The sequence below is a fragment of the Nematolebias whitei genome, chromosome 4, assembly GCF_014905685.2.
Source record: "Nematolebias whitei isolate Nwh7 chromosome 4, NemWhi1, whole genome shotgun sequence".
Taxonomy (NCBI): Eukaryota; Metazoa; Chordata; class Actinopteri; order Cyprinodontiformes; family Rivulidae; genus Nematolebias; species Nematolebias whitei.
This window is the reverse complement of record NC_056501.1, coordinates 4,396,296-4,415,660: the sequence shown is the minus strand read 5'-3', so window position 1 is coordinate 4,415,660 and position 19,365 is coordinate 4,396,296. Positions and strand designations below refer to the sequence as shown.

At 41.1% G+C, this 19,365-nt stretch overlaps 1 protein-coding gene across 1 annotated transcript; it reads left to right on the top strand.

The window, feature by feature from the left end:
• Positions 1–11,702: 11,702 nt before the first annotated feature.
• Positions 11,703–18,757, top strand: tmem33 (transmembrane protein 33). The gene is made up of 7 exons (XM_037675603.1): positions 11,703–11,750; positions 14,398–14,492; positions 14,582–14,769; positions 16,976–17,043; positions 17,308–17,441; positions 17,582–17,665; positions 18,361–18,757. Exons 1-7 carry the CDS (start codon positions 11,703–11,705, stop codon positions 18,488–18,490), a joined length of 747 nt encoding a protein of 248 aa, XP_037531531.1. The 3' UTR covers positions 18,491–18,757.
• Positions 18,758–19,365: the final 608 nt, after the last annotated feature.

Here is a 19,365-nt window from a genome sequence, read left to right as displayed (position 1 = left end):
ATTGATGGGATCAAAACGTGAGTTTGCTTTTCTCCTCTATTATCAACGCGTTCCTCCCTTACTGTGTTCTGAACAAATACCAAGGAGAATGATAAGCATTCATTCTCATTTTGTACTTATTTATGTTTTGTTAATTCACTAGTTACATTAAAAATGTCTTCATTAGCCTAAAATCCTTGTCTGAAGTCCATCCCTTGTTTTAAACTGCTAATAACAGAGGAAAGCAACAATCAGTTGTTTACTGATGATAAAATGTGACACACAAGCTGTCAAGGCTGAACCTACAGATGAAATGTATCAGTGATACACAGTGGTGATTTTAGCCTCTTTGGGGGTGATAAGCACCCCTAAATTTTAACTCAGCATCCCTGAAAAATAAAGAAACCATCATTAGGATTTTTGTAAAGAAACTCAGTTCTCAAACTTTGGCTTCACCAAAATATTGAATAAATGATGACACTCTTAAACAGGCCAGTAAAATCTATGATTTTTTATTTTGCATGAGTTGGAACCTCGTCCCCACCTGTCAATCAATCCAATAGGCTCATCAGCTACTGACCAAGCTGTGACTTCAATTTGTCTCAAAGTGAAATGCCCCTTACCTGCAGGAGCTGGGGGGGAGGGGGGAGGGTTGAGAGAAGTGGAGCGCTACGTCTGTAGCGTCTTAGCTAGTGCATCTGTATTGTGCACCGTAATATAGTTGTTGACCAGGGGTGGAGGGGTGGTGTTAGGATGTGTGATAGAAGTGGAGCGTGCTCTATTCACACAGGGGGAGCTGTTGGTCAGGCTACTTCTTGTTGTGCCATTAACTCTAAACTTGTTATTGAAATTGTCTTTACTTGTGTAGGTAAATGTAGATGTTCAACAACTTGTTAAAATACACCAGAATGCAGGAAATGTCACCTACTTTAGTCAAAATGTTCTGGGGAGGACTGTGTCCCCCAATATTAAAAATGCTTCTGACGCCAATGGCCACTGTGTTGCTCAAGCCAAGAGCCATTGTCAGCACTGGGGGCTAAGCCCTCCTAAAGGTCAGATTCTAGAATTGCCCCTGGTACATATCAGTGATGTGTCTGCTTGGTGCTTTCATCGACCTTGTGTTTTGCAGTAAGCCACACCAACGACCAGCTGAATGTGGGTCAGTCATGTGACTCGAGCTTCCTCGTAGGTTTGAGCACCTTGCACCTGTCTTGTCCTCCATTAGCTGGCGTCACAGAATACATTTTAAAATTCTCATGTTTACTTATAAATGCCTCAATAGACTTGCACCCTCATATCCGAGCACCCTGTGGTTCTGCTGGAGTTACTTCCAGTTAAATGAAGTTTTTCCTTCCCACTGTCTCCTTTGTGCTCGCTCAGGATGAGACTGTGACGAAGTGAAGATTCAACACAATCTGCTTCTTCCTTAGAGAGAGAACTTTAACTAATTGTCTTTTATAATGTATGTGGATGTTTTTGTTCAGTGCCTGAGACGACGTCTGTTCTGACTCGGAGCTACAGAAATAAACTGAAATCAATTTTAAAAACACGTCTGCTTTCAAAGACATTATTTAACCCAGCATGAGTGGTTTTAGTATTCTTTACTTTCTTCTGATGTTTTAAATTAATTTGTTTTTCTGTGTTTTAATCTCTGCCTTGGTCTTATTTTATTATAGCTCAGCACTTTGGTTATAACTAGTTTTTAAATGCGCTTCATAAATAAATTTGACGACTTCCACCACGGATGTGTGCTGAGCGTTTTCTGCAGGATTTGAAAACAGATGGAGTAAACTCCATCAAACTGCACCGTTTCATATAACTCAGGGTAACCTTTTAAAGTTTGATTTCAGACTTTGCAATCATTTAAAGTCTTTTCATTTGAATAACCTCCAATATGTCTAAAATAAAAGACAAAATGTGATTTTCCTTGTTCCCTCCTCCTCCCGGTGCCATTAATCTCCTACTGTTGACCTGCTGACCTGAGGCGGGACAAAATGTCAATGATGGATAATTAGCTGTGGCATTAAAGCCATTTAGAGAAAACACCTTCAGAGGCGCGTGCACAGACATTAAATCATTATTGCTTTTTAGGAAAATGAAAAGTTGTACCTTAGCGGCTCTGTTCCGACTGAGCTGCTGCGAGATGCTGGGTAATTGGGTTTTAGTGCATGGCATGTGGGATTTCCATGTTAATGGAGGTTTATGGGTGGAGAAGATGAGCAGGGATGCTGGAGCAGCTTCCTGCACATCCAGGCCAAAGACTCGTGTATGTTTATGGCTCTAATCTGGTTTGTTACCGCCAGTAATCTGGTAAGAAAGGCCAATATCAGCGGGATGATGTGGCACAAAGCTGTACCTCACCCCTGTCTGTCACTTGGAGTTTTAAATTGAAAAGCTGAAGAGGGAACCTTTAGGATATTTTTGTTTTGGTTCCAAAAACGCACACAAAGTGGTAACAATTCTCCTCAAAGTGGCCATTAGGGTTTATTTCAGAAGCTTTTGGGCTGTGTGCTCTGAAGTGGCTTTTACAGCCCTAATGTTGTGTGATTCATTTCTCACGTGCTCTGACGCCAATCCACCCTTTAAACATTCTAGTCTCTCAGAAATGTGGCACGTATTTCTCTATTTGCTCAATCAAAGGATGGCCATTTATCATCCAGAAGGACAGCTTCGTATTTTCTACCTTGCCCGACCAAATTCAGCATTTTTATGGAAAACTGCAGTCATTTTGATTGATGAAATCCAAAGATGTCCAGAACAATCCGTGAGATCCCCAACTGTGGCGCACCGGCGGGGTGCTCCAGTGTTGCCATTGTTCCGATGAAGAAAGAAGCGCGTCCGGAGAATACCGGGGAGGGGGAAAAATCACGATTTTCAGTTCAAAAGAGCCATAAAAGCAGGTTTTCTTTACAGGCAGTGGGAAAGTTCAGGAAAACCTTTTTCCCCCGCTTGCAGACGACAATACTTTCTTGGCTTTTTCCTCTTGCTGCATTCAGCCATAAAGGCGCGCTCCAACAGAACCAGGCCGGAATAATGAATCGATTATTTTACTGTGATGTTATTTGTGTCTGAGCCAGCTGAATGACTGCTGCAACTCCCCCCTTGATTTATCCGATTTGCGCACACAGGCTCATTGTGTGCCATGTAGCTGCGAAAAATAAAATAACTTTCCCTAAAACCGATTTCACATGGCTTTTATTTACTCGCTCCTGTCTCGTTGGCGGTGATTCATAATGTCACATGAAATGTCACCTGTCTGCCCTAATTGCCACCTTCTATTATTAATACCAGGAGTGTGGCTCCCTCTTGCACCCGTGGAAATAAGCTAATATTGCGTACTTAATACCGAGTCACCCAAAGGGAGATTCAATAAATCTCCCTTTAACGGCGTTTCCCCCTCAAAGCTCCTCCAGGCGAGTGGAGGTCGTGTCAAGATTGCGATTGCGCGCCAGCGTTTAGGAGCAGCTGCTCCCAGGACAGACAAGGCCTTGTCAATTAGGCGGTGACAAGCAGGTCCTGGCTGCGCCTGCGGGCGCTCCACCAGCCAGCAGTGTACAGTCCCCGCAATTAGTATCAATTTCTGTCGAGACCTCCTCGGAGCGCGCAGACAGGCCGGGTGCATGCGCCAAACATTGTCCGAAGAACAGCGAGGGCCGCGGAGAGGACGGCGCGTCATGGAGACGGTGTGAAGCGCGGCGCGCGGGGCGGATAGCAAACACCTCGGAGTTCTCTGCATTCCACACTAATCCTCTTTTATTACTCAAAGAAACAATAAACTAATGTTAGACCTCGTTAAACATTCAAGTGAAATATTATTTGGTTTCCTGTTGGCACATTTTTGCAACTAAATCAGCAAAACTGAGACTAATTGCAAAGCTGCAACGTCTCTGAGGTTCTATTTGTTGGTAAGTTTGAAATGATTTTAAAGGTTTTCATTGCAAAGTTTGAAATCGAACATAAAGTGTCATCCTGAATCAAATGCTGACGTGTGAAAGAGTTTTCCATGTTGCCCTGCAGGTACGCATTCGATGTAAACAAAGCTCTTTTATTTGCACCTGAGCATAAATATGTAACAACACATGAAATTATGTCCATTGTTGTCACTTTCCATCACCTTGGCTGTGATTGTTGGTCACAAGAGTTTTACTTTAAATCACTAACCATCAATATAAGCTGAAAAAGAGTAAGACATTTGTAATTTTTTTGTTTTTTACCAGTCTTTATACCTTTACAATTAATTCACCATAAGGCTTTCTCTATGGCTTAAGTTGTATTTTTATTTACTTGATTACTATTTGCACAATGTTTCAGAATTTGTTTTACTTTTTTTGTTAACATTTCCATAAAAAGTTGTTGCAAAACGTCTGTTTTCAGGTTTTACTTCAGAGTTTGGGTTTAATTGGTGTTTAAAATAAAACAGAATCGTTTTAAAACTGTTTCATAAAGCAGTAACTGTGTGTGTTTTTATTAAAGGAGTATTGAAAGTGTTCAGTTCGGGGAATCTAACCGTCACTTTTGCTCCAGTGAGTAAATAAACGTGAGTGCAGCTCTGTCAGCGCTGACAGCTCTCAGATCCATGGCTCACCAAGCTCCCTTTGTAGACGGTGTCACTGCAAGCAGCTGGTGGTGGCATTCCGGGGCCTTGGACGCTGCCCTTTGGCCCCTGGGGGGGATGGACTCCGGCCAGGGCGGTCCGAGCGTCTCTGCAGCGCAGTGACTGCTCGGGTCAGCGGGGGCCAAGTTTCCAGCAGAAGCTGGGTCAAAGTAGGCGAACAAAAAGCCACAAAGCTCACCAGGCCAGTGGGATCATTAGTATCAAGGTTTGTCGAACTAATTAGCAAGCTGGGCAGCCAGAGGGAGGCTGAGCGGGTGCAGCCGTGCCAGTTAACACCGTGTTTGTACTGTGGGGGGGCCATAAAGGAACTCGACTTGTTCTGGTTTCCTTCAGATGACTGCAGGGCCTCGTGGACAATACGCCGCTATTTTCCGGGAAGTTTGCTCCAGGGGGTTCGGGTACAGGACGGGGACAGGGCCGCGCACTGAAGTTCAAGAACAGTGCAAACAGCGCATGAGCCGCAGAGGCTTTGAGCAGAGCGAGGCATGGTGAGGGGGGGGGGGGGGGGGGGGGTCCCGCGTTAAATATGGGAAAGTTTGGGGAAAGGGGTCGCCAGGTCAAGAAAAGTCAACAAGAGAGCAGTCTTGATGACAGAAGGAATTTAATATCAAAAATACATAAATCTCCAAGTGAGGGCAGGCGCACAATGGGCACAAAGGAGGCGAGTGTTCGAGTCAACACAGATTTGTTGTTGGCCATTAAATGGACCGGGCCAAGTTGTTAACATTTAACACAAAACGTTGGCACTAGAATAGAAGTTGGGTCGGGGTGGACGGGGGTGGCGGGGTCGGGTGGTCCTCAATGGAGAAGACGCGCAGAAAGAGCGGAGGCAGGTTTGGCGCATGATCTGTGCACGTTTTTGCGTGCTGCTCGTAGAACTGGAACCAAAAGTCCATTTCAGGCTGTGTTTTCTGCGATTTAGTGCTGATGTGACATTTTGTTTGAGGCATCCAGTCCTGCAGATGGTTTAAATGCCTCGCGCATTTTACGCACTGGACGCTCTCACGGCTGCTCGTCTGACTGCGTGCACGTTCATCCGCAGCACGATGTAGAAATTAACTCCCCCATGGTGCAGGAAACAGACCCGGATTTGTCTCCGCGTTCCCTGTGAGTGCGCGCCGTGCCGTGCCGTGCTGGACGCAGCGCTGAGAACTCTCCCTGACCTTCGCCCTCGCCCCTGCGAAGTTCCCCAGCAGTTGCAAACAACTCTGAATTCCATAATTCTTCACCAAAAGGCATTATCGGGGGGGAAATCCTTCCTTTTTGACAATTTAATCGCGCAAACTAATCATGTGTTTGACACGGACCATTCATCTCCGCGCAGGCACACAAAGACAAGGCCTTTTCCAAAGGTTCGTCTGGACCCCGCAGCCAGAGCGGCCTCTATTTTCAGATCAAGTGCACAATAAAAGCTTTGTGGCTGCCTAATGGCTATGTTTGTGAAGCCACCCAAAACCCAGTGTATTAAATGCATTTTTTCTGGCAAAGAATGAGAAATAGGCAAACATGGACAAACGTCCACCCCTGCGTCAAAAAGAAGGGAAATGGCGCAAAACTCCGTGGGTGCTCAGTCCAACATGAAATAAAAGCAGGAGTGAGGATATGAGAAGTGGGCGCCACAGAAGCTGAAACGCCTCGAGTTATGAATTCGTTTCTGAATCAATTTAGTGGTGGAGATTTTCCAAACATCCTCTTTCAGGAGTAACAAGATGGATCCGGGGAGACCTCACCTCTCCGTGCGCCTCAATAAAAGAGACATCAGCCTCTCTCCGCGGCTCTATAATTTTTAATATATATGCAATAAATGTTCAATTTGTTTCCAGAAATGACGGGAAATAATAACGTCACGATGTAAAGCCGAACAATGGCCGCTCTGATGAACTCACGCGCTGATTGTAGCTGATGAAGCAATAAAACTAACGACGGCCGCGCTTTAAATGTAAAAATATGAATATTTCATCTTTCATGCAGCAAATTGATCCGTTGGATGCTTGTCTGCGCGCGCTGTCTGGTCAGGTCCAAATCATCCGGATTACCCACTGTAATCTGCAGCCTCTGCACTTTGACCCTCACCAAAACGTCAATAAATAAAAAAAAGTGAAATATTGTTAGCTGACACTAAATGCAGATGCAAAAATAATTTTATGTTAAATCTGTTTCATTCTCAGCAGGGTATAAATCAGTTCACATATAAAAAATATAGTTATATTAAAATATAGTTAGAATATTTGTGTTTGAGGAAAGAAGAAGTGAAAATATGTTTTTGCCTCAATAATGATAGGAATGATCACGTGACAGCTCTTTGTGTGCACCAGTTTGCTTTCATGGGGGGTGGGGGGGTGGGGTACCTGGTTGGTGCAATGATCAGTCCAAAGCACGCTCACGCACGCGCTGCGGTTCGGATCCCATCATTTTTTTTATGTTTAAATGATTTGTTTGAATATGAAAACCTGCAGACATGTCGGTCATCTAATAGATCAGTGTGAAGTCAATCAAATATTCTTCATATTAATGTGAAGGGGTTTATAACTTACAAACAGAATCAATAATTATTGTACTGATAACAGGTTGGAGGCAAACCCGAGATCTCGGACCGGATCCCGGCGCACAAAGCGCGCGCGAAGCGGACTGGTCCCATCGAACCGTCTGATCAGAGAGACCGGGGTGGGGGGGTGGGGGGGGGGGGACCGATGACCTAATGGGTTCAGACCGCCCGAACCACTGGGGGACAATCCTGGGGCCGTCACTTCCATTATGGACCCCCACCAGGTCCTTCTGGATCTGTGAGTCCGTCGGTTCTGTCTGATTCATCTCAAAATTATGAACCTTTAACAACAATATGATGAAACAGCATCTTATCATTTATGAAACACTTTTAATAAAAAATACATCACAATTTATAAATAAAACACAGATTGTGTGGACCTGCATATTTAACAAACGAATATAAAACCACTGATTCTGAAATTAATAAATAAACAAACAAATAAATAAATAAATAAATATTCTTGGTTCAATTTTCCAGAAGATGACTAAATATTTAGAATAATCTTGTTTTCAGTTTTGACTAAACTAAGTAATCTACAATAATAATAATAATAATAATAATAATAATAATAATGATGATGATGATAATAATAATAATAATAATAATAATAAGAATAATAATATAATTGTCAACGAGGAAAATATTTTCTATACAGATTTTCTAACATGCAGATATTTTTCATCCTCTGATAAAATCGACGGGAAATTAAAATAATTCCAAACCAAATGTATTAAAAACTGGTCAAATATCCAATGAACGGCCTCGTGCAGGAATAAAAAAATAATTAAAAAAAAACTGAATACTGAAACGAATGAAGTTAAAACTGTGCAGACAGGTAAAAAAAAATATCTAAACTTTATGAAAAAAACGAATTAAAAAAGTAATTGTGTTGAATTGAAACGTTAATAATTTGTTTGTTTGTTTGTTTTTTGGTTGTAAATTTTCATTTAAAACATCTTTTTTGTTCCGTAAAACATTATGTTGATTCCTCCTCTATTTTAATATTTTACTAAATAAAACCCAAAACAAAGGAGCTGCTGATATTTCGCTTTATTGTTGCTTCAAACCCACCGTGCTCACCCCCCCTCCCCAACACCCCCCACCACCACCCCTTTTCTCCGTCCTCCTGCACGCGCTCCGCGTTTGATCCAAAGCGCCAGAGGCTCAGATCCTCATGCAGAATCATTTTTCCTCTTTCTGAAGAAAGAAAAGCTCCAAGCTGTTTCTGTTTTGACCCGACGCTCCATTAAAATACTTTATATAATAATCTGTAAACTTTTATGATGTGAGGGCTGAAGAAGATTTGGAAATGGTTCAAAATGTCAAAATGCAGCTTTGCAGGAATAAAAAATGGGATCAAACATCGAGCGCTCATTTATAACAAAGAAGCAGAAAAATAAAATACATATTTCGCGTTATTCATATTATTCCGTGCCAAAACTCGTTTTGTGCCAGATATGAGTCCAGAGCAGGTTCTGACTGAGGTTCTCTGTTAAATCCTCTGAGGGTTCGGATCATCCGGACCGGAATGGACCGAGGTGCTGCCGTGCTCCAACGCGTTTTACACAATCGTTCGTTAAACATTTAAAAGAAGTGCGTGCAGAAAGCAGGCCTCACTTACTGTGCGCGCCGAGCCGAGCCGAGCCGAGCCTCCCGGTGCCATTACAGTTCCGGACCGTGTCAAAAAGCTGCGACTATTTCTCAGAGATTCCCTCTAACAAGTGGAAACTTAGTGTCCTCCTGCACCATTTTATACATGATGAGCCGCCAGTAATGGGATTATTAAACAAAAACGTTTCAGGCGCTGGCGTTAACCTTTTTTAATGCCTAATTAGGTTTTGCAAAGAAATAATTAGATTCTACAGTGCTTACACTGCCTATATGTTCAAATGCAGGAACACATCATCCTGCGACGCGCGGCAGATATTCTGAGTCTGTGCGCGCCACACATGCACTCACATGTAGGATTTTAAACATGTTGGGACCAAATAAGGTACACTTAAAGCTAAAATAAATTTTCTGCACCAGGATGTAGGCCAACGTGCAGGAGACCGCGAGGGTCCGGTGGCGCGCGCCCCCTGGTGGTGGAAGCGTTCAACTGGAGAAATGCAGCAGGAGAGGCGCCGGCATGAAACAAAATAAGAACATTAAATGCAACATTCTCCTAATTATCTGATTATAGATTGGAAATATTTTTTATCCAAATATCCAGATCCGCATTTATCTGATAAATGAATGCAATGTTGCATAATGTCCTCTCAAAGCTTTAAAATCTTCCTTAAAACAAACAAACAAACATTGTTTTATTTCAACTTATTGCAGCAACGCCTTCAAAACTGTTAATTTGCACGAGGCAGACCAGAGAATTACAATATTTTATTTTACATAATGCACCAAACCCTTTGAAGGACCACATTTTTATTTTATGTTCATGAGCTCAGCTTTAGCTGTTTTATATATTTATGTATTTAATTCAATAACTTTAATATTATTGTAATTGTTAGTGGTAGTATTTTTTATTGTTGATGACGTTGTCTGCTTCATATTTAGTGTATGAACCTGTGTATTGTTTAAGCCACAGAGAAAAACAAGAAACACACTCAGTGATTTAACAAATTAACATTATTACAACACATTTTGTTGGTTTCCTTTGCAGAAATAGCAACAACATCAATTTGACAGGTTTACATAAAGGCTTTCAGCCTAAAAGAGTTAGAATTTATATCTCTCATTACATGTTTTTTCTTTGCTGAACATTTTTCTATTTTTTAAGACATGACTTTAAGACACTCAGCTGTTGGTAGCTCTTGGGCCTGATGTTTCTTTATTGCTTCTCAGTATTCTCAGATATTTTTCGCAGAGAAAACAGTCCAATTTTTAGTTAACGACTCATGAATTTCTTTATTGGTACAAACATCTTATTAAGGAATTGTAAGAATTCAAAAGAATTTGTGACACACTAAAAAGATTAAACAAAACAGATTCAAACCAACATGGTTCTTTATTCTTCCTTTATGGGTAAGAAATCTTTTTGTGCTTGATTTGAACTGCTTACAGGTTTAAAAACAAAACAAACAAACAAACAAACAGGTACATAAGATTTATTAGGAAAGTGTCCAGTTTTCAGAAAGAAAAACAAAACACCTTAAAAACATAACAGTTTCTCAAGACCAGCTCAAAGTGTTATCAAATAAAAATAAACTCAGGTCTTTTGTTTGCAAAATATAAGTTTGAGGCATGGTTTAAAAGTTTCACCACTAATTTAAACAAACTGAAAAAACTTAAATGTTGGATGCACTGTTGGATTGTTTAGTCTTTTCTGTTCAGGTGAGATAGAAAAATAAACATAACAATAATAATATAATAATGTTACAAAACATAATAATGTTAAAAACATCAGCAAACATGTCAACAATGGGAAACAATCCATTTATAATAAAATAAGATGAGATAGAACTTGAACCCGCAAGAAATTGTTGTGCCAGTTTCAGTACAAAGGAAGGAATCACACAGCTCGTGGTCTTAATATTTGCAGCTCGACTGTTGTTCTTCTCTTCTACTCTTATGTTAAATTAAAAAAACTATATTTGGTTTGTGTCGTGAGGATTTTATTTCTAGTTTATACAACTAAAGCTGAAAAATGTTTATTTCATCCACTAGAGGGCGCCATTCAAAGTCTGTGACTGCCTTCCTGAAATATCGCGAGATTTGAGCTCACTTCCGTTTCTGAAGGTCAGGTGATCATTTATTACATTCAGCATTGAAGCTGTCACCGGTTTTCTCTACGCCACGGAGTTCTCAGATCCAGAAGCACGTTGTATCACAACCAAATGTAATTTTAACAGGTTATATCCGATCGAATTTCTTTTAAGCAGCCAGGGCAGGTATCGTTAGCCAGCGTAGCCATGTTAGCATGGTTACAGGAGGCAGGGAGATGCTAGGTGGCTAACGTTAGCTTGAGTAGAGCCTTGTAACGATGGTAACAGAATATTCTAGATCACCGGTGTGAGCGTGGATAAAACAACTTTAAATGGCTAAAGTTCAGCTTTTCATTCATTGAGTTAGAAATCGTACTGTGGTTATTTTAAAATTGTCTTGTTTAGCTAGGCAGTCTTGTTGTTGAGCTGGTTCAGGCCAGTTGCGCTGGTTTGCCAGGTTACAGTTCTTCCCCTCACATTAAACATAACTTTAAATTAATCATCGTAGACTTATGTTTATCCTAACAAGTTAATGTTGGAACTGTTCTGTTTGTCTGCGTTCTGTTCAGAAAGGTAGGTAGTATTCTAAAGAGTAAAAAGAAATTGTCTAAAACTCAAATAAATTTAAAAAAAAAAGCAGCAAATATAAATGAAGCTCAAAATTAGAGTTGCTTGTGATTTTTGATTGCAAACTGATTAATTTAAGAATATTAAAGCAACACCTGGATATTTTGACAAAAAAAAAGTGTCTGTGTGAGAAAACATGTCTTGTGAGACTTTATTGTTCTAAATAGGTTTCATTGTTGCATTTCAAGTAATCTTTTGATTTTTATTTTTTTCTACGCAGACTGCGCTTTGACAAATGGCAGACCCTAACCAACCAAACCCTCCTCCCCAGTTGGGGCCTGTGGTAAGTTATTCATTCAACCTTTATTTGTACAGGTTAATCCCACTGAGCCTCTGGGACTCATTTACAAGCGAGACCTGATTATCTGTTATAACCTCACTTTTATATCTTCCAGCTAAGTTCAGCTAACTCTTCATTTCTCGCTGACAATCACTGTGCTGATGCTTTTTGGGCAGCATTTATTTTAGCACTTTAATAAAAAAACTAAATGTGAGGATTGGAGCACCATCCATCTATCCACTATCTTCCAATTGCTCTGGAGTTGGGTCATGGGGTCTGCAGCTTGACCTTACTAGAAGTCTGAACCTCCTCAACTGGCTCCTCTCGACGTGGAGGAGCAGCGGTTCTACTCCGAGTCTCTCCTGGAGAATTGAACTTCTCTCCCCATCTCTAAGGGAGAATTCAGCTACCCTGTTGAGGGAAACCATTTCAGCTGCTTGTACCTGCTATAGTTCTTTTTGTCACTACACAAAGTTTGTGACCATAGGTGATGGTAGGAACTGACTATTAACCAGCTCCCTCTTCACCACAATGGACTGGCACAGTGTCCACAATACTATGGACGATGCACCAATCTGTTATTTGGTCTTGCACGTTTCATGAACCAAGCCCAGAAATACGTAAACTCCTCCATTTTAGGCAGCACCTCCCTCCCAGCTCAGAGCGGGCAATTCAGTCTTTTCTGACTGAGGACTGATGAATTAGAATAAAAGTAAAGAAAAAGCCTCAAAAATTGGCATATCCAGTGGGGGTTTTTTTTGTTTGTTTGATCGATGTGCCAATAAACAAAAGCTGAAGCTGCAAAGTTTTTAAAGAACTAAGCAAAAGGAGAAGAAGCGCGTTGGTTTGGTAAAGAGGCTCATCAAAATCTCAAAACAGCACCTATTTCCCCAAACATATGTTGAAAACGTGTCACCACGTTACAAAAGTAATTTACAAGTAATTTAAATTACAAGTAAATTTACAAATAATTTACCAGCTCTACTGTTTAGTTAAACCAAGGCATTAATAAGAGCTCGTGCTTTTACGCTTGTACTTTTTATTTTAAAGCTGTTAATCAAGGAGCTGGTTGTGGATTCCTGCAGGCGCAGACCCACCACACTGACACTGGTGAACATCCAGGGAGCTCACTTTGAGATGGTGGACTCTTAGAAGTACCTGGTGCTCACCTGAATAATAAACTGGACTGGAGTCGCACTGATGCACTTTACAGGAAGGATCAGAGCAGACTCTGCTTGCTGAGGAGACTGAGGTCGTTTGGAGGACATGGGGCGCTCCTAAAGTCCTTTTTTGACTCTGCTGGCATCGGCCATCTATGATGTAGTCTGCTGGAGCAGCAGATTATCTACAGCTAAGAGGAAGCAGTTGGATGAGCTCATCAGGAAGGCCAGCTCTGTCCCAGAATGTCCCCTTGACCCAGTGCAGGTGGGGGGAAACAGAAGAACTCGTTGGACAATGTGTCCCACCCCCTGAATGAAACTGTTCCAGAACTGGAGAGCTCCTTCAGGGACAGACTGCTGCATTCAATGTGCACAAAGGAGCGTTAGCTCAGGTCCCCCCCCCCCAGTGACCGTTAGACTTCAGAACCATCATCACAACAAACTCAATAAGAGTTTACATCCCTGCTGTCACGTGCACAGTTTTACATTTCTGTGACACTGTGTTTTTTTACTGTATGTGCAAAAACACATGCACATGTTGTACATTCTTTAAATGATCCTACTCAGTTCACATCTCTTGAATGTAGGAATACTATTTTTAATAATTGCACAGTATTTTGTTCTTGTGCTGTAAATATGTTCGTACTGTACAGACTCATTCATATTCTGATTTTATATTTTTATATTTTCTGCCTTTGTGTGCTTTACTTGTCGTCATTTTACTGCTGGTACAGCTGAATGTCCCCACTGAGGGACAGTAAAAGTTATTTCTATTTATTCTATTTCTATTCTAAAGCAGTACTTCACTGGGCTCGGACTTTTGGTCTCAAGTCTTCTAACTGTGTTCATGTAGGCGTCTTCAACGTGTCTCAAAGTCGTTGCGGGGGTTCTCAATTTCCTCACGAGTTGCAGAGACGCCTCAACTTATCAGTTGAGTTTTGAACATGATCAGAAAATTCACTGAAAGGAGTCCCACAGTCGTCCCGGTTGTCTCGTACCCATCTGAATTTAGTTACGACTCCGAACGCATCTTCTGAGTTAGAGCTGTATTTTGACACCTGCACAGGTGCTCTTCTGATGAAACACAATCAAAACTAATGTTGAGATCTAAAACACACACGATCAAAAATAATTGTTTTAAAAACTGTTCCCAGTCTGTGTTTTTTCATTTAAAAGTGTCCTCTGGCAGAATAAATTACACGGTGGTGGGTACATTCATTGTGGGTCTAGAATGCAGTTTCACAAGATGCACAAAAAGTTGTGATTTTCAAAAACTGTCTACTCAAAGCACAACTGATGACTTACTGTCAAACACTCCGAATTCACTGAGCGCAGCTGAAAACTTTCTCTTCTTGACAAGAGTCTCCAACAGTTGCAACTCTGTTTGATTCTAACTTTAGAACATTGGGGACAGTCTTTTTCAGTGCATTCACCTGTTACAAAAAATCAAGTATGTTCAATGGTTAATGTTTTTTTTTTTTGTTTCTCAGCCATTTTTAATGAGCAACAAGCTGGAAACGGCAATGTGGCTATCACGTCTTTTCACAGTCTACTGCTCCGTCATGTTTATTCTACCTATCTTGGGGTGAGTTATACAGACTGTAAAACAGCCAGCATGCATTTGATATTTAATCCATCCTAAAGTTAAAATATGTCACTCTTTTTGTGTTTCAGACCTCACGCAGCTGCTAACTTCTATCAGAGAGCCTTGTTAGCCAATGCACTTACCAGTGCGCTTCGCCTACACCAGAGGCTTCCACGCTTTCAGCTGAGCAGAGCGTTCCTGGCCCAGGCTCTGCAGGAAGACAGCTGTCACTACCTGCTCTACTCCCTGATCCTGGTCAACTCCTACCCCATCACAAGTATCCTTTCACCCTAAACAGGTTCACCCTTTAAAGGCTCCTTCATTATGTGTTTGTTGTTTGATGTAGTGTGCATGTTCGTTTCTTCCTTCAGCTCCATCATGAATGTGTCAGTCTTGGTTTATACTTCAACAGGACGTAAGCCAGTCGATTGTCAGTATGTAGTTTTAGATGTCTGTCTCATGCTCCGTTCATAGTCGAGGAGAAGACGTGGGGGATAAATCATCCTAATTTCTCCCTCTGCCCTCCCACTGTAGCACACGTCACCGGCATAGCTAAGCATGTAACAGCCAGCAGTTATAGCAGGATAGACAGAGTTGTTGTTTTTACTCGAAAACGTATTCTTAGACGTTTAAAACCAATCCAATCGGCGGGGCATTTTCAGTGAAGTAACATGCAGAAGAAGCATGTTGGCAGATGACGTGATCTGTGGTGAGAACAGGGAACAGGTGGAAGAGAACTTGGAGAGGTGGAGGTACACACTTGAAAGAAGAGGAATGAAAGTCAGCCGTAGTAAGACAGAGTCCATGTGTGTGAATGAGAGGGAGGAGGTGGAACAGTGAGGCTACAAGGAGCAGAGGTCACAAAGTTGCAGGACTTCAAGGACTTGGGGTCCACTGTCCAGGAACATGGGGAGTGTGGTAAAGAAGAAGAGAGTCCAGGCAGGATGGAGTGATGGAGAAAAGTTTCAGGAGGGATTTGTGACAAAAGGGGTGTCAGCAAAGGTCAAAGGAAAAGTTCACAAGACAGTGGTGAGACCAGCTCTGTTGTATGGTCTGGAGACAGAGACATGGACAAAAAGACAGGAGACAGAACTGGAAGTGTCAGAAATGAAGATGTTGAGGTTCTACTTAGGAGAGACAAGGATGGAGAAGATCAGGAATGAGATCATCAGAGGTACAGCACAGGTTGAACAGTTAGAGATACAGTTAGAGACCAGCCTGAGATGGTTTGGACATGTCCAGAGGAGGGACAGTGGTTTGGACATGTCCAGAGGAGGGATAGTGGTTTGGACATGTCCAGAGGAGGGACAGTGGGTATATTGGTAGAAGGATGTTAGAAATGCAGAGGAGATACGTCCTGAGCTGTGCGCTGTTTGTACCGACAGTTTGCGAGCGGGGGGTTTGTCATGAGGGAAGAGGCAGTGTGGGCCTACCTTTAGCTTTTTGTGATGGGGGGGGGGGGGGGGGGGGGGCTGTTAGATGGGTGGGGGGGGGGGGGGGGGGGGGGGGGGGGGGTGCATGTAGTTTGGCTCAGTAGGTGGGGCGCTCAGTTCTGTTGACGGGGCAGGGCGCCCCGCTTGTATAATGGTAGGGGAAACACTGAAGGAAATTTATGGATGCAGTAAGAGAGGATATGAAGGTAGTTGGAGTGAGGACAGAGTGAGATGGAGGAGGATAATTCATTGTGGCGACCCCTGAAGAAAAAGAAGACATGCAGAAGAAGCAAGCGCTGTTCCACATACACAAACACGCCCACAAAGTTCTGACCAATCACGCAATGCGTCCCGCATAGCCTGCAAAATGGTTCTGACTGGAGGCAATGCACAGGACGGTGTCAGCGGGTGGTAATGGGCGGAAGCTACTTCGTTTTCATCATGTGGAACATTGTTAACCTTTATTTAACCAGACAAATTCCACTGAGATCACAGATCTCTTTTGCAAGGGAGGCCTGGGCCTGAAGGCAGCCTAACGTGCATGTTTTTGGTGTGTGGGAGGAAACCGGAGTACCCGGAGAAAACCCACGCTGCACGAGAAGAACATGCAAACTCCACACAGAAAGACTCCCGGTCCAACTGGGGATTGAACCCAGAACCTTCTTGCTGTGAGGTAACGGTGCTAACCACTGAGCCATCGTGTTGCCTGACATGTAAGCAAGACCTAAATCTAGAAGTATAAACCAGCCTTAAGAGCCAATCGTTGCTTTAAATTGTGTAATTATTTAATTTGAAATGAATCTGTTCAGCAACTTTAACCTTTTCCCCATTTGTGAAACTGTTTTTGTAGATTTGTAATTTATTTGCTGTTCCATTATGCTACGTATAAGGATTTTCTTCAAAGATTTTTTAATCTAAAATCACAGTATTTTAACAAATTACAAAGGATTTACCTGTAAAACGTAGTTTTGATGAGTAACTTGTAGTTTTTTTTAATTGCACAATTATTTTTTTAAGTGTTTCTAGTTGTTCCTTAACACTCGTGTCCAGTGAGCATCTTCCCAGTTTTCCTGTTTTCCTTGCTTCATGCGACTACATACACAAAGAAAGTTCTGGATGTGAGTAAGAATCATATAATCTGCCGTGGTTTAAAATGCTTTTATTGAAATGTATGTCTGAAAACACTTTGCCAACATTTTGTGCTCATGAGCTGCAGCCACATGGGAGTTTCATTTATGAAACTAAATTGGCCGAAAAGTTTAATTAAAGCTAAAAACGTACTACTATGATTAGATTTTCGTTTTACTCAACACAAACTCTGTGGCTCGACTGAAAACTGTTCAGCCGTGTTCGTAGTAGATTTAACTTTTGTTTCATTTCAGTCCATGGGCCCCAACAGCCTGATGTTTGTAAGGAACCTCCTGGACCGAATAACGACCAATCAGCAGAACATCCTGAAGTTTATCGCTTGTAATGAGATATTTTTAATGCCAGCGACTGTTTTCATGCTCTTCAGGTATGTTTACTGTTAAAGGCACAGACTTTTGTTGTCACGAGGCATTAGGGCTCCTAACAATAACTACAGACGTGACTGGATTTTATTAGATGTTTGATATGCTTCAACAACTCAGCGAACCTTTTATGTCTAACCAACAGTGGCCAGGGAAGCTTGTTGCTGCCGTTTATTTACTACAGATTCCTTGCACTCCGCTACACATCCAGAAGAAACCCATACTGCCGGTAAGTTGTTGACTGAAATATTATTCCAACAAAATACACATGAAGTGATATACAGACCAATGTGTGATACAAAAAGAACAGGGTTTTTTTGAAGAAGGAAAAAAGTTTATTTTCAAATTTTCCATCTCAAAAGCTTCCAATTAATCTGCAGTTTGTTAAAATTTGTCCATTTATAACCTAGCCTGGCAACAAGCTAGTTTTATTTAGGACAGTGCCGTTTGAAAACTTTAAATTTATTAGTTTCGAGTGATATCGTCAGGAATCCCAGTCCTAAATTTGATAAAGAGGAATCCCTTAACCAACTAGCTACAGTACCCAGCAAGGAAAAATATTCAAATGCAAAGGAAATTATTAGAATTTGAGTTAAAGAGGTAATTTCTGAAGACATAACTTGAATTTAAAGGTAGATTATAAATTGTTTTATTATTGGGATTGCTAGGGATGGACTCATTTTTACACTCATTCTGCCAGCATCTGTTACACAATGTGTTGCTGCTCAGATTTATAAAAGAAGCTACAGAGCAGATAGTTGTTGTGTTGATGCAAAAACTGTTATCTAATGTAAAGAAATGGCAGAAACCTGCATTTTATAAAGGTGTTCAAGCAACAATATAATCACGTTAATACATTGTACTTGGCTTTTGTTTGTTTTAAACATTTAATAATCTACCCTGTTGTTTTTTTAACCACTTCAGCACCTTGTTCTACGAGTTAAGAATTCTTCTGGAGCACTTCATCATGAAGCCTGCCTGTCCTGTGTTTTTGAGGAGAATGTGCCTCAGCAGTATCGCCTTCATCAGCCGCCTCGCCCCCACAGGGGTCTGATTGCTCCGTGTAGAAGTGATTTTCTTTCCGGTTTTATTTTTTTAAGCCAATTAAGATGTGACTTAAGACTATGATGAGGACTTTGCCATTAATGGAAGAAAATTTGAATGTCAACTTCACAGTATGAGCTTCATGTTTTCTGTATATTTTGAAGAGAAACTGGTAAAGCACTGAATACTCATACTCTTTTTATTTTTATTTTTTACTGTGACCCGCTGCAAACAGTGGGCATCCGTTCATTTCTCATGTTGCTTAAATAGAGCACTGCGGCTATCAGATGCTCAGTAATGACTGTTTTATTTCTTTTGTCATTATTTATTCATAAAAATGTTTACTCTGTAATGAATCGATAACCTTTTGAGATTATTAACTTAAAATAATGTGCTAATCATGATGCTTTTTTAAATGCATAGTTTTGTTTGCAACATCTTATAATTTGTTTGAATGCTTAACTTTCAATGTTTTATACTACACCATCACTAGTTCTTTAAACAGCATACACCCATTACGTAGCTATGTTGTTAAATTGATGTTCACTTGAGAAAATAACTGCTGTATTTTAAGGTACCAGATATTTTGTTGTAGGATTCATGTTTGAAATGATTATCTTAAAGCATGTCATCCCTTTGAATGCTTTTTGTTGTCTCAGTTTAAAGGCAGCTTTGATGGATTTCCAGTCATGTTGCATTAGGTTTTCTCCAGAATACCTGTTTTGTTTTTGTCTCCACCATGTCTAATGTGCTTATTTACCTATAGCAACACCACATTTTTATGACCAGAATAAAGTTCTCTTAAAAAAGTAAAATGTAAAAGATTCCATGTGTGATTTTAATTAATCTTGCCTCAATCAACTAATCCTTAAAAACCTAAGCCAC